The sequence below is a fragment of the Bidens hawaiensis genome, unplaced genomic scaffold, assembly GCF_021521415.1.
Source record: "Bidens hawaiensis isolate Kalapana, Puna unplaced genomic scaffold, B.hawaiensis_p1.1 tig00008141_1, whole genome shotgun sequence".
Classification (NCBI taxonomy): Eukaryota; Viridiplantae; Streptophyta; class Magnoliopsida; order Asterales; family Asteraceae; genus Bidens; species Bidens hawaiensis.
Window position 1 is genome coordinate 260064 of NW_027491579.1, and position 15937 is coordinate 276000.

Here is a 15937-nt window from a genome sequence, read left to right on the forward strand (position 1 = left end):
TTGTAATAGTGCGCATAAAAGTCGAATAACTGATTCATAATGTACAAACCAAAAATAATCCAAATGACACCTATCAATACTAACCGTAAAATGGCAAAATGCAGCTAAAAAGAAAAATAGTAACCGCTAATAAATTGTACTAGACCCTTAGCATGCCTACCATATGTCTTAGTGATATTGTGATTATGTGTAAAGATATATTCTCTTCTATCAGGCTGGGATACGTGTCTATCGGGTTTAGGACTGAGATATTTCTGAACGATCAAGACTTGCTTATAGACCAAACCTGCAAAATAGATTAATAGAACACTGTCAGGCTCGTTACACGAAGGGGATCCTCCTCATGTAAACACTGAAATTGGTTTGACTTTTTCGATTAAAAATGTGTTTTAAGAGAGAGATTATAATCCACCGTGCACCATTTTGTCCACTTGGTGATGTAAATACAATTGTTTTAAGCAAGTTATAAAATTCACTAATATTTCTTTAGAAGTATTAAGCAGAAAACGGATACAATTGGAAAGTTGGTTTACGAATGTTTTAAGCTTTTAATCGTGCACATGCAATATAAATCAGGCCCCGTAAATCAACATTTATGTGCCTTTGTGCTTAAGGTCATTGTTTTCTGGTTACTGCAGATTGAGATAGTTTATGATTATGGTCGGGACTGAATGACCATTAGCCAAAAGTAATACGGGCTCCATGACAATAAATCAAGGTTAGAATCAAACCAATCATGCCATATAATAATCATTCTCTTCTTGCTAAACACTCAAACTTCAAAAGCGAATGTTAATGATGATTGCCAAAACATTAATAGATGGATTCTTGCTTCCATTATTTTCTATTTGCCTCCTACACTCTCCATCTGGCTCGTGATACTAGCAAAAATTGTCTTTTGTGTAATTTCTGGTCCTATGCATAAGGTTACTTTTCATTTCTTGTAATCTGATGCTATAACTATTATTCTTGGGCTATAACTGATCATGGCCTGATCTTCAATCTCTTGTGTTACATTTAAGCTTGTATATATTTTTGTTGACAGTTGTCTCGAGAAGCAAGTGTTTCTTTAAGTTTTTCGCAACGTTTCTTTCCAATTTGCCAACTTTCATGCAAAACTTACATTCTTGTGTTGTGTGTCACCTTTATTTCTCTTACGTTATACATGCTTTTAATAAATTGTTGTGAAAACAATATCCATAATGAATGGGCTGAAAATAAAGAAGTGAGTATTATTTATGACTCCACATTCTTATTCGTTCTTGATATTCAGCAGATGTATAAACAGTCCACAACCAATGACATATTTTTGTTTCAAAATTACTGTTTATGTCAATAATTGATTTGGATCTGGAGCCGTTCGGGAATTAATTCATATTTAAAGAGGCTACGCGGTAAGATTACTGTGATTGTGATGAAAGCATAGGAAATATTCGGATATAAAGGATCTGCATATGATATGAAGAGTTTTAGGCATTTTGGCGTGTTAAGTGGATTGTATATATATAATGCTCAGACGTTGCTCACTTTTAAACTTCAGTGATTTGATCAGTTGTTTTCGTATCTTCTAAGTCATGATCAGATCTAACAAAATACTAAACTAATCACTTGTGACCTAATGTTTGATCCACTAGTGTGTAACATGTCATAATCCATGTCACTTAATTATAAATTTTAAGCAGCCGTAGTTACAAGTAGCATAGAATAATGTGCTATCTATATGCGGTTTCGAAACAACCCCTTTAGTCATCTTCTTTCTGGATTGACAACCACAATAATTATTTGCATTCTTTATTTAAATCTGGCTCTTCATTTGAGAATAGTGAGGAAAAGTTAAGGTATAATCAATATTTTTGTAACTAGACTGGTCATTGAATAGACCACCTTATTAGTCCACTGGTCGGAATTGGTTTCAAAAACCAGATGAACATTATAAATAACTTATCTAGTTTCTTAAAAGAGTTATATTATATAGTAAAAATGGGCCACATTGTATAATATGGCAAGGGCCTTGGCCCCTTGCTATACAAACATTACCCCAATAGTGTGCCCTTTTGTGTCTATCATATCATGAGTCGCAAGATATCGAATCAGAGCATGTCACATCATATGCATCGTATTTTGGAGTGAAAATGAACATACGGGCCTCTGACTTTTTGTCAATGGTCAAATCAAATCAGCATCATACAGGTAGAATAATGTGACACTCATACGACCTGTATGGCCATTTTTTCCATGTCACACGATCCATATGACAATTTTCTTTATGTCATAATACGACCCACATGATACGCTAGTGGTGATTGAACGACACGTCAATAGCGTTCTTCTATGCTATAAGGGTAACAAAGGCGGGCATTGTCGTATTCCATCTTATCCATATGCATCCTACAACCAGAAATCTGTCAAAATCCGTATCATATAATTATGCATATGCATTGATGATTTGCAGAGTACAATCAAAGTCAGCTTTTTTGAATTTGGTGTTTGAAAGCATGAAAGGTCAAAATGCAAGTTGCTGTTTCAGTTTGTTATTTAGCAAGCACAACCATCAACATTTCCTGCTAGATTGCTTGGCTCTTCGCTTTTAGCAAATGGATGTTCAAATTGTTTTAGCACAACCATCATCATCCTAAATAACCAACCCCAAAACAATATTCTAAAGGCTGTGACCTTCATCCACCAAAAAAGAATACTAAAGCTGTCACAAAGATAGGACCACATTAACCCTTGTGGCTCACAAACTGTTTTGCTTGCATTTTAAACTATAAACACCGGATAGGAATATCCAAAATGGGATGGCTAAAACCTTAAAAGTTGAAGGGTCAAGAGTTGTGGACCAAACAATTCATAGGTCCTCGTCACATCACGTGTGTCAAACTGGCGGATTGAATATTTGAATCATTGAAACAAACACGACCCATATATATAATTTGTATCAAAGACATCAACCTCGTCCTGGCACATATAAAATTGTGTAACCCGAAGACTAGTCGTTTAACCCATTTATCTAGACGACTTCAGACGGGTCGTAAACGGCTGAATAATTGTAGTCAAGTCATAGACGCTTTGACAAATTGTTATAAATATATAGGTTAAAAATGGTCGTATACAAATATGACCTATATAATAAACTAAACGAATTCATTTCCACTAAAGATCGAGGGCACTAAAATATTGATTCTTTTAACTCGAAATTAGTTTGAAAATTATGTATAGGTAGTTACATAAGGAAGGTATATATATAGGCCAGGGTCTAACTACTACAAGAGATCGATCATATGTTTTAGAACTAACTAGTTAGCTTAAGCTAAAGGGCATTGCCTATAGATAGATAGACATAAAGACATAAAGTAGGTAATGACAACCACATTCATAAAAAAATGGGAAATGAGAATCATAGATAGCTTTTCAAGAATCTTGTTCCATTAAAATGGCTTACATACAATACATGCTTACATATCAACATCCACTGAATAAGTTAACTAACAATCGCATGCGAGTACAAGTAAGCATACCTTTCGGCACAAGGTAGCTTCGTTCCAAAGATTGAAACTTTATTGGATGTCATTTACAAACGTATAATTAAAGAACCAGTAAGTTGCAAAGAGGTGCTTGTATTATCATAGGTAATGGACTACAACATGAAGAAACACCAGATGTACATAAATACAGAACTTGGCTACATAACATAACAAAACAAAAGATCAATGTTTTCAACTACAAAACAGAACAACCTTGGTTTTCTCAAGCACACACATAGGACCACTGCTCATCATCACCGGGAACCGCATCAGCTACCGCGATAACATCTTCATCAGAACAGCAATAATAGCCATTATTCCCATTTGCAGCAGTCAAGCAACAAGTCGGCCCAACAGTCAAATAAGGCATGTTGTGAAAACACTGAGCAATGCCACCAGCAATCACAGCTCCACCATCATCATGAACATGTTCTTCAATCCTGTGCTTAAGTGTCTGAAACATGATCTCCGGCTCGTGCTGCATTGAACGAAGGACATCACTGCAGGATGGGCCCGGCATGGATCGTGTAACAGCAAACCCAAATGGACCATCGGTTTGAGACACACGGACCACACTGGGACCACCAAACAAATTATGCACACCCCCGAGCGCCTCCTGGTACGCCCCTCCCAAAAACATCCCTAAATAATATTTCATCGCGGTTCCTCCATCCAATTCGTGGAGCGGTAAGCTCGATTCGCCTCCAATGAACTTGTCAATCTTTCCATCACTGTCACATGTTAGATCTGACAAAATCCCCCTTTTTGTTGGACATTCGTCCAGGCGATGGATTGGGACGACTGGGAACAATTGTTGTATCCCCCAGAAATCAGGAAGCGACGTGAAAACCGAAAGATTAACATGATAAGTGCTTATGGGATTAGAATCCCCAATTTCCTTGGCTACAAAATCACACAACCCATCAGTAGCAGCCAGTTGTTCGATATCCAACGATCCGTCTTTAAACTTCTCAACACATCTTTGTTTCAGTTTATCAACACAAGCCAAACACGCTTCAGAATCGCCTCTACCAGCAGACTGAGAGAGGCTATCATATTCATAACGAACGTCGGCCGGAAGCTGTTGGACAAAATGCTGGATGTCAAAAGACGACATCGTTGGAACCGTGCACTGGCTAGAACAAACTGCTTCAAATATCAACACAGAATGATGCGACACAAGCGCCTGGCCACTCTCACTGCAAATAACAGGATGCTTAACCGAGTTTTGGTCACAGACAAACTTAACCGCCTGAACAACCGCCATTGCGTACTCTTCTAAACCATAACCAACAGAGACATCCGAACACTGTGATTTCGAACCATCGTAATCAATCCCAAGCCCACCGCCCACGTCAATCACTTTCATGTTCGCACCAAGGCGGACTAACTCGCAGTATATCTGTCCAGCTTCACGGACACCGTCCGCAACCAAGGACGTGGTAGGGATCTGCGACCCGATATGAAAATGAAGCAACTGGAAGCAATCCAACATGCCGCATTGTTCTAACTTGTTCACAACACGAATAATCTGCGTCGCGGTCAGGCCGAATTTGCCTTTCTCGCCAGACGTCGATCCGAAATGACCAGAATGCTTCGTCCGTAGCTTCGCACGGACGCCAACCACCGGACGAACGCCTAACTTTACGCTAACATCAATAACAGACTCCAGCTCCTCCTCTTGCTCTAAGACAATAACCGTGTTTAACGAAAGCTTACGAGCGATTAACGCTAACGTGATGTATTGAGAATCTTTAAATCCATTGCATATTATATAAGAAGATTCGGAGCTGCCTTTGCACATACAACTCATAGCAAGAAGCAGCTCCGGTTTGGATCCAAGCCGAAGGATCCGAATCGTACAATGTCGTCGACAAGAAAGCGGTCCTGGTTGCATTTAACCGGGTACAGGCCTTGGTAATGGGAGGTGTAACCTATAGCCTTGACGGCGTTATCAAAGGCGGCCTGGAGGCATTGGAGGCGGTTTTTTAAGACGTCCGGAAAGCGGATAATGAGCGGGAGGTGGAGGTCTAGGCCTCCGGCATGTTTTGAATCGGAGGACTTTTAATAAATCTATCTCCTGGTGGTCCTTGGTTTTGGATCCGTGAGGTTACCGTTGGAGTTGACGGAGAAGTAAGGCGCCCCCCATCCGTCGATGTTGTAGAGATCGTTAGAATGTGACGGCGTCCAATTAACGGTGTCGGAAAACGGCATGGGCTGGCAGCCAAGGCCGCAGCACCGTTGGAGGTAAATATATATATATATATATGCTGGTTTTGGAAGGATGTGACGGAAACCTAACGGGGGCGGGAAGAGATGTGAAAGTGGGTGAGAATTGCATGGGAGGAAATGATGCGGCTATATATAGAACTAAGGTTGTCGTTTCTACAGGCAATAGGCTTACTGTTGCCGGGTTCGATTTCGAAACCATAGGTGGCGGTGGTCTGGTAAGGGTATGGGTATGGATATGGATATGAAGTTTTTCCTCTTTGTTTTCCACCGATTATGGCAGCGACGGTGGATCGCTTGGCCACCATCGATTGTAGCCTTTTTTGTGGTTCCTCACCACCGCCGTGTGGTGGTTCGGTGGTGTTATTTGCGGTTGGATGGTTCCATTTTTTTAACCCTAGGCGACGGTGGGCTTATGTGGCAGTGGTGTTGTCTCAGCACTACCGTGTACCCGTCCGGTGGGGTTGCTGTTGTTTGACGGTGTCGGTGGTAGTTTCTCACCGCTGCCATGTACCAGTCTTTCTTCGTGGTTTGTTGAATCAATCATCATTCGCATGCATTTACAATTCTGATGGCTATCATTTCGGATAGGTTTCAATGCTACCATGACCAAATGCCATAAATGTCAATGCCACTGAGAATAATAGAAGAGGTGGGGAGGACGTACGATTTGAAGAAATATAATTACTAAAAATACAAATTTGTGGTGGGCTACACATGTATATCTATGATAATGAATGTAAGCTACAGAAAAGATTTGTTTTCTTTGACGAGTGGCATGGCAGTATTGGAGGATGGTGAGTGTGTGACATATATCTACGTCTCCACTCGCAACCTCTGCTGCTGCAGCCGTGATGGTGTAATCTTTCTCTGGTCACAAGACAGTTTTGAGTCTCAATATGGGATAGTTGATCATATGGCTTCAAATAAGTTAATATTGATTGTTTGAACATAATAGCTATATTTTCATATAAGGTATGCCTCTTATTGTTGACAATTTCCTATTATTTTAGTACACTTTATGTTTTAATGTTTAGTATGGTTTGGTTAGTATTCTATATTTTCTTAATTTTTTAATGATGTAGGAAGCAGCTACAAAGCGATTTTGATGATGTTATTTACAAGCAGGTATTTTTTCTTGGTTATTTTACATGATTATTAATTATAAGTAATTCATTATTTTCACTTATTTTGCAAGGGTATATGAGATTCATGAGACTTACAGGAGATGGAGATACACAAACATTTAACTCCACATTTGATGAATTACTAAACTATGGCAAATCTGTAAGTAACCAAATAGTTGTTGATGATTTTTTTTTAATGACTGATTGTTAAACATATGCCATTTTTACATATTTCTATAGTGTGTGGAGATATATAGGGCAAACAAAAATCTTTTAACTTTTTACCTAAAAATTGAAGACAAACTTTTTTAGTAATTCATGTGACTCCAATTTCAAGGTATAAAACTGAAGTCGTTCATGCAAACTTTTATTCGATTGAAATTGAAGCCGTTCTGTACGATGGATTCATACACGAGGTATGATTTAGTAATTTACGTGACTCCATTTTCAAGGTATAAAACTGAAGTGTTTTAATTTAAAATGGGTCAGTCAATGTTTGTTATATTTCTTTCTAATGTGCCAAATGGGTCAACTTATTCATGGCTTATAACGCACTTTACGGCATTATTTGGCTAAGAAGGTAGCTGGTGTTGAGGAAAGCAGCAGGTGGCAATGGTAGCACCTTCGGATGTGGAGGTCACTTTCTTTTCTCTTTGCTGTCTTGATTTGATTGTTAGTTTCGTTATGATGGTATAGGCATACAAGTCGATTAATGAATGAGTTGTAAGTTTTGTGTTTAAGAAGCCTTTTGAGTTACCATAGTTGATATATAAAGGTGTACAAATCGGTCAACGCACCCAAACTGGTTTAAAGATTATATATTTATATACTTCGTATATGGTATATGCATATTCTTGAAGTACTTTAGACCAATGGAAGGTAAATCCAACAAATTATTTATTTTGATAGTAAGTTACATCTTAAAAACCATAATATATAGCTACAAAAGTTTCAAAACTTTCAGTATGTTAGATTTTAAGAGTGACATAAATTTCAAAAGTTTCAATTTAATATCTTGAAACCACAAAAGTTGCAAGAGTTTTAATCTGTTAGATTTTAAGACCGATACAGGATGCTGAACCAACATATTTACATAATTACATATACTAAAATATGATGTTTGATCATTAGTTCTAATTTGCTTTTGAGCTAAAGTAGTAAACCTTAAAACTAATTGAAAATCAAATGCTTGACAAATATCAACCTAATGTGTCGGTTTCATTATGTGTCAGGATCTACCACAACTACTTGAAATTTGCTTGGCTTTTGACTACTCGACAAAACCGAGTCTCCCTCTTACGGTTGCTGGAGTTTAAACCAAAGATTTTAGTGTGTAGCCGAAGGCGATTACTCATGTTTGCTGGGTTTTCGGGTCAAAATATGCTCTTACCACACCCCGCCCCCGCCACGCAGGGGGTTCAAAATACTAGTTTATTTCTCTTTATAAATGGGTTGTTAGCGGTTTCGGTTTGAATTTTCAAACAAAATGAACTTGAAGGGATATGGCCTTGGAATCGGGTTAGGTCTAGATTCGAATATGAAAACGATAGTGTTACCAAGGAAAAATGGCACCTAAACAACATGTACGCGTGGGACCACCACAACGACCATGCAAATGAGACAATGGTATTGAGCTGCTTGAACAGTGGGTCCTGTGCAAAAAGGCATCCACATTCACCGCCTTGACAATCTCACACCTCGAGCTAAAAGCAACCTTATACTACCTATTTCTGTTTTACACTCTTGTATGCGTTGAGAGACCATTACCAAGGTGACGATAATGTTTTTTTATGAGTTGTTCTAATTGGGAATGGTACCGATACTAAAAACTAAAAATATTTAGTACCGGTACCGAGATGTAGGGCTGACAATTTATGACACGGGCCTATTAACACGACACAGGTTTTAACATGTTTGGTTTGAGATTAACATGTTTCGTATCTTAAACACGTCGACATGTTTTAGTTATGTTACAATTTGTGTCCTAACAGGTTAAAAACCTATTAAGTTGTTAGCCTATGTAGATTTTTAATTTAATATACACATACAAACACACACACTCCTAAAGTCTAAACCTAAATTTATATTGAATAATAAATAAAGCTTTTTAATGTCACATGTCATTATCATAATATTATTTACAAAATTTTTCTCATATTAAATGCATTTCTTTTTCTTATTAACAAGTTTGTGTTTCATTTTTTTTTCTTTTTAATACTTTATTTTCTCTTTTGAAGAATACTTTTCTTGATTTAAAAAATTAAATAACATCATAAATATGTTATTTTGTTTTTTATAAATATATTGTATTGGTTATTAGTATTAGGTTTTTATAAGTAATCAATTTTCACATTGATTTTGAATAATGATTGCAAAGATTAAGATTTTAAATCTATTATATATTAGTTAATTAATATTAAGATTTTATAAAAAAAATGATATTATTAATTGAATGAAGAGGCAAGATTAACTTAAATTTAAAATTTTAATAAACTTTAACTTTTTAAATATATATGTATATATATATATATGATTGTTTACCAGATTTCAAGATTAATTCTTTCAACCCCTTAAAAGACAAATTCACTAAAGCAGTAGATATAGGTATTGTGAGAATACGCCTTAACGACCAATGGCTAACGATGACTATTGATGTATACTCAGTGTTTATGTTAATTTAAACGAGCGAGTTTCTTTAACTGGTTAAAGTATCATACATGGTTCAGGTCAAAACAGTTTATGATTATAATGAGTTTCGGTCACGGGTTGGTTTAAAAAGTAACCATTTTAACTTCTTTTTTAATTGATTATTTAATCAACTCATCATTCATGTTAAGTTCACCATCTTAAAAATTCACAAAAATATAAACACTAAACTACATGTTTTGGTTTTCAAGTAGATAAGACAACTTCTTATCTTTGGAATGCAAATGTTAGACATTAACACACAGTTAGTCAGATGACAAATTGACTATGTATATCCTTCTATTATTGAAGATTTCAAAATATAGATTTCTTTAGTAAACGAGTTGTACTTGCACCAAAAAATGAGGTCGTTCAAGAAATTAGCAAATGTTTGTTATCCATGTTTTCGGGGAGATGAAAATATTACCATTTTTCAGACGGTATCTATCAAATATAAAATGATATGTTACAAAAAAATATTAGTTTCTTGATGTTTCAAATGGCTTCAAAATCTAAGGTTGTCAACTCACATGTTAGTCTTAAAAGTCAATTTGCAGTGATGTTGCTTAAAATATTAACTAGAAAATTGGTCTATGCAATGAAACTAAACTACATATGAAAATACAATATGATAACCGTGCTATAGAACTCGAAATCATTTCCAAAAGTAATATTGGAACTCATATTTTTATTGTTAAAAAATTTCCTACACCTTTGGATAAAATAATTATTTTCAAAAAATGAATTTCTCACTTTATCTTGTTTTGCAATGAAGATTAATAAAAGCTAAGGTCAAACATTATAAATAATTGGTTTGTTTTTTAGACTATTTAGTTTAGCTTATGGTCAGTTATGTATTGCATTATCTAAAGTTAAAGCAGAAACAACCTGAAACCACTAAGTTTTGATATACAAAAGTAAAACTACAAATAAAACTACAAACATTGTGTTCAAAGAAATATTTTGAGATTTATGAATGTTGTAAAAACATTTTATTTTCATATTATATATTGTGTAATTTATTCTACCATATAATATATCTTTGTATTTGTTGAGCATATTTTTTGTATTTTACATAGTATTATTATTTAAATAAATTTATTTATTCTAACCCGTGTGTTACACGGGTAGCTAACCTAGTAAAAATATGTAGGATATTTCACTCATGTCTGTCAGAATCCGCTATTATATTTTTAATGGATATTATGATTTGCTTATATGGGTTTTGTTTCAAGTATGTTATGGATTTGTGATTTTTTATATGTTAAAGAATTGTGGTTTTTTTGTTTCAAATATATTATGAGTTATGTATTAATTAAAACTTTTATATTTGTTTTGAAATTTTTTGTTTCATTAAATATGTATTATTCATTGTATGTTTAAACAGATCCCTTAATAGGTTAACATGCTACTAAACATGTTCGTGTTTGGAAAAAATAACACGATTAGTTATCGTGTCGTGTTTAGTACAACATGTCATCGTGTCGTGTTCGTGTTCGTGTTTAGTACAACATGTCATCGTGTCTTTCGTGTAGTGTCTGACATGTTATAACAGCCCTACCGAAATGTTCGGTTCAGTACCGAAAACTAAAAACTTAGTACTGATTCGTCTCATTACCTGTCACACCAAAAACGCTCATCCTTAGTTCTAATCATCACCACACGATTGTTTTCCTTGCATCTTTCTTCATTGCAAATCCCAATACTCAATGCCCTCTAGATTCAGGACTCTCGACTAACAACACCATGTGAAAATACCATTTCAGCCTCATGTTTCTTTAGAGCTGAAATGAACCGATGATTTAAAACCAAACCAAACTCGAATACGGTTATGTTTTCGGTTTCAAACGAATGCATATTTCCAATCATTATTTATTATTGTATTGAGTTGGGCTAAATAAGATTCGGCTAAATTTGTATTTGGGTTGAGATAAAACCAAAATAACTATGATTTGTTATTTGTTTCTATTTAATGTTAACCAAATAAAGATATTTTAACTGAATAACCAATTCATTCTCAGTTTATAATTGATTGGAAAACCGAACATGTGATTTGGTCTGGTAGTAAGCACTTCCATTTACGTTCGTTTATGCATATAAATATTCATTTATTAGATTTATACCATCGCTAATTTATATTTATTTTTTATCCTAATATTTAAGCCCCCGGTTAAATGTTTTAACTCCTAGCTTAAACATTTTATCAATTAGTGTCTGCTAAGTTTACGCCGTTTAACAAATTAACCAATGGACACGCATGAACGCAAACAAAGTTTCATTTGGTAAAGTGTCGAGAAACCGTCCATTTATTTTAACAAACGAACACGAACAAGAGGGTCAAAATGGTCTTTAATACGACTACTGGTGAGATTTCCTCTTGAAAGCACACGGAGATAAAAGACGACTATTCAAAATCATAAATAAATTTTGAAATCTTAGTCGATTTACAGACCGTCAACTTCCTCCGATCAGTTTGTGTTTCCGATTTCCGGTGAATGGAAGCCATCAGGAAGCAGGCAACGAAGCTTCGAGAACAAGTCGCCAGACAACAACAGGTTATTATTCATTCATTTTGCCCTAATTTCACCTCTGATTGATGTTCATATTAATATTAATATTATTGACAGCTGTTAGTTAATTTAGCTAAGATCTGATATCAGAAAAAACTACAAAGTGATGATGATTTGTTATATAGATAGCAATTAGGCTGCTGGATCAACTTCTTAACCTAACCTAGAAATTATCAAAATAATTTAGTTTAAACCTAACCTTGTAGCTTCATTGCTTAGCTATGCTTGATCCAACAACTATCTATATCTTTCATGTTTATAGGAGCTCTATAGTATACTTTTCAATTCCAAATATCTGATTCCCTTTAGAATTGGGCTGATTACACCACTACCTTTACTTTTCAAATGAAATCTGCCAAGTGATGAAATGACATTTTGCTTTCAACCACTAAATTCCAACAGAATGTCTCTTGTTGCTCAACCAACCTAATTATTAATTGCTAAAAATTCTGCGCATGGAATATCAACTGCCGACCTCAACCTCCTAATAGTTATCTAGAAAATTAACGTGTTCAGAAACTCTATACTTTGTTACTGATTTAATATTATACTACCTAATTACAATGCAAGATTATATTATAAAATTTGCTTTCAATTTCAGGCGGTTTTCAAGCAGTTTGGTGGTGGAGGTTATGGAGGTTCAGATAATATGGTGACTGATGAAGCAGAACTCATGCTTCACCAGAAACTTGAGAGGCTATACATATCTACCCGTGCTGCCAAGGTTGCTTCCCTCACATATTAGTGCTGTATGTTGTTTCATATATATAAAGTATGAAGTAGTTCATTAGTTATAGCATAAGTCATGTACAGAACTATTAATATTTTTTCTGAAGTTGAAGTTATATTTTACGTTCTTTTCTTGCCATCTGCTGAGTTTTTACTTTTCAGCATTTTCAAAGAGACATTGTTCGTGGCGTTGAAGGATATATAGTCACTGGTTCCAAACAAGTTGAAATAGGCAAGTTTTTTATACTTTCTAGTTTTAGTTGAACTTTAAGAAATAAGATTATTATAAACATTTATGAATGTGATATTTTCACAGGAACGAAATTATCAGAAGATAGCAGAAAATATGGTACTGAGAATACATGTACTAGTGGAAATACACTATCAAGAGCTGCAGTCAGCTTTTCACGAGCTCGTGTCCAAATGGAAAAAGAACGAGGAAATCTACTAAAATCTTTTGGAACACAGGTTTGGAGTAGATTTTGTATCTCCTTTATAAAAGAATATATTGTTATTTGTTTAATTGGTGGGATTTACTGAGTATGATGATGATTATTATTTGTTTAATTGCACCTTTTTACTATCAAATTGTGTAGGTTGCAGAGCCATTAAGAGCAATGGTGATGGGAGCCCCTCTTGAAGATGCTAGACATCTTGCTCAACGTTATGACAGAATGCGACAAGAAGCAGAAGCACAGGTTTTAATTTGTAAATTAAAGCTTTTGGAATTTAATAATTGTTCAACTTTTAATATTAAATAGTGATAGGTTATTGAAGTTTCTAAACGACAAGCAAAAGTGATAGATGGAAGTGGGAATCCTGACTTATTTTCAAGACTTGAAGCAGCGGAAGCAAAGTTGCAAGATTTAAAGTCCAACATGGCAGTATTGGGAAAGGAAGCTGCATCAGCAATGGCTGCAGTTGAAGCTCAACAGCAAAACATGACACTGCAAAGACTTATTTCCATGGTAAAGCTTTTTTTTAATGGTTTATTTACATTTCACATGTTAGGATATGTTATCTGAAACACCGATTTTGATAGATTGAATCAGAACGTGCTTATCACCAGAAGGTTATTCAGATTCTTGATCAACTTGAAGGGGAGGTATGCAGCTGTCCTGTCACCCTTACCATCACATATTTTCCTTATAGCATTTGCTCATGAAGAGATTATATGTGTATTATAGTTAAACTGTTAAATGCGTAGATTTGAAGGATAATGATGTTATCATGCATTTGTGACTCTGCATTAAAAGGAAGTGTTACTGATAATAAACTGGCAAGAAGTAACTAAAGTGGTTTTAGTTGCTTTGGAATAGGACAAAAATGACTAAAAAATGTGCTATGCAGTCGCTGAGAAATCACCGATATATCGGTTATCGGTCCCTTTAGTAAAATATCGGTGCAAATTATCAGTCCTGAGAATATCGGCAATATTGACCGATATGGACCGATATATCACCGAATTTCCCTATATCAGTTTTTTAAGTCTTCATTCTCAATTTTTAGTGTTTAATGTTAGTGTTTTAAGTTTTAATTAGTTCCTACTTGCTACAATTGTTAGTGTTTTGTAAGTCGCTTTGTTAATGGTAGGAGAGTATACTGAATTGTCAGTGTTAAATTGCTATATATATAAACTCTGCATGATATGAAAATTACCAATATCCCACCGATATCTCACCACGATAACCGATATCTCAAATATCGGTCGTTGACTGATATCCGATATTATTCCACATTAACTGCATAGAAAATTTGTATGGAACATGGTCCAAACATATTTTGGATCAAAATCTAATACTTTAGGTAGCTGGTAGGTTAATCACGCAAAGGCCGAGTGCCATATGTTAGGTTTAAATACCAAGTGCTTGAAGGAGACAGATAGACAGTTCCAGATTTAAGCCTAAATTGGTTAAGGTATGCCCTTGAGAACCTTTGGGTTTGACAGACAGATTTTTAATAGTGCCTGGATTGAATTTTGGGTCCTAAGAGCGTGGGTTCTGAGTGTCTTTCTTTCTATTAATGAATTGTATGGCAGTTTAACTATGCAGTTAGCGAATGCAATGCAGATATTAGCTTTCAGCTATAGCAAAAAATATCTGGTTTTCGGATCATACGATTAAACATACCGATAGTGATTCCTAGTTACTCTTTAGTCATATATTTGGTTTTTGGATCTTACTTTTCTGGCAGTCTATCCTTGGCGAGTAGAATGTTTGTTTTTCTGTTTCTAAGCTTAATACAAGATTTTTGTTTAATTAATGTTTAATGAGACGGTTTGTGAATCATTAGATGTCATCTGAACGCCAACGGATTGAAGCAGCTCCTCCTTCTGCTCCCCCTCCTCCAACTGTGGAAACACCTTCGTCTCCGCCCCCACCCCCGCCATACGAAGAAGTTCATATTAATAACATGTCCTCCCCTCCAATGCAAAATGGTTCCAATTATGATGTGGATTACTTTTTAGGAGAGGTAAGTTTTTTCGTATGTGTTTTCTCAAGCAACTTATTTTTTGTATTACTACTAAATCATTTCTGAATGCAGGTTATGTTCCCATATAATGCAGTATCTGACGTGGAGCTCAGTTTATCATCTGGTGATTATGTTGTTATCAGACAGGTATTCAGCTCATACATATTATTGCGTATTATATTTTTTATTTTAAGTTTTTTATTGTTAATGTATGCAGGTGGCAAAGAATGGTTGGGCAGAAGGTGAATGCAAGGGGAAAGCAGGATGGTTTCCGTTTGAATACATCGAAAGACGTGAGCGTGTTCTGGCAAGCAAGGTTACTCAAGTCTTTTAGAGCATGTTCCATTTTGAATTTGGTTGTGTGTTTGTTTGTATGTATTTTTTATATAAAAAGATGACATGTTTTTGTTCTCGCAAGACATCCATCCTTGTCTGCTCTTGCTCTTGCTCTTGCTCTTGCTCTGGTTTTGACTTGATGCTGTTGTAGGAGTTTCAAGTTTTATAAACTTTTGTATGTATGTATTGTGGTTTTTATCTTTATATAATTATTATTATATTCTTTTTTCCCTTTGGTTTGACGAGCGCTCTTTGCGTTGCCATG

At 35.3% G+C, this 15937-nt stretch overlaps 1 protein-coding gene and 1 pseudogene across 1 annotated transcript; one reads left to right on the plus strand and one right to left on the minus strand.

The window, feature by feature from the left end:
- Window positions 1-3729: 3729 nt before the first annotated feature.
- On the minus strand, window positions 3730-5738 carry LOC143637180 (arginine decarboxylase-like; annotated as a pseudogene).
- Window positions 5739-12004: 6266 nt separating this feature from the next.
- LOC143637189 (SH3 domain-containing protein 2-like) lies at window positions 12005-15901 on the plus strand. The gene is made up of 10 exons (XM_077104637.1): window positions 12005-12120; window positions 12737-12859; window positions 13027-13096; window positions 13181-13332; window positions 13461-13562; window positions 13632-13832; window positions 13907-13969; window positions 15157-15336; window positions 15409-15483; window positions 15554-15901. The coding sequence occupies exons 1-10, from the start codon at window positions 12061-12063 to the stop codon at window positions 15668-15670; spliced, it is 1143 nt and encodes a 380-aa protein (XP_076960752.1). The 5' UTR covers window positions 12005-12060; the 3' UTR covers window positions 15671-15901.
- The last annotated feature ends 36 nt before the right edge of the window (window positions 15902-15937 follow it).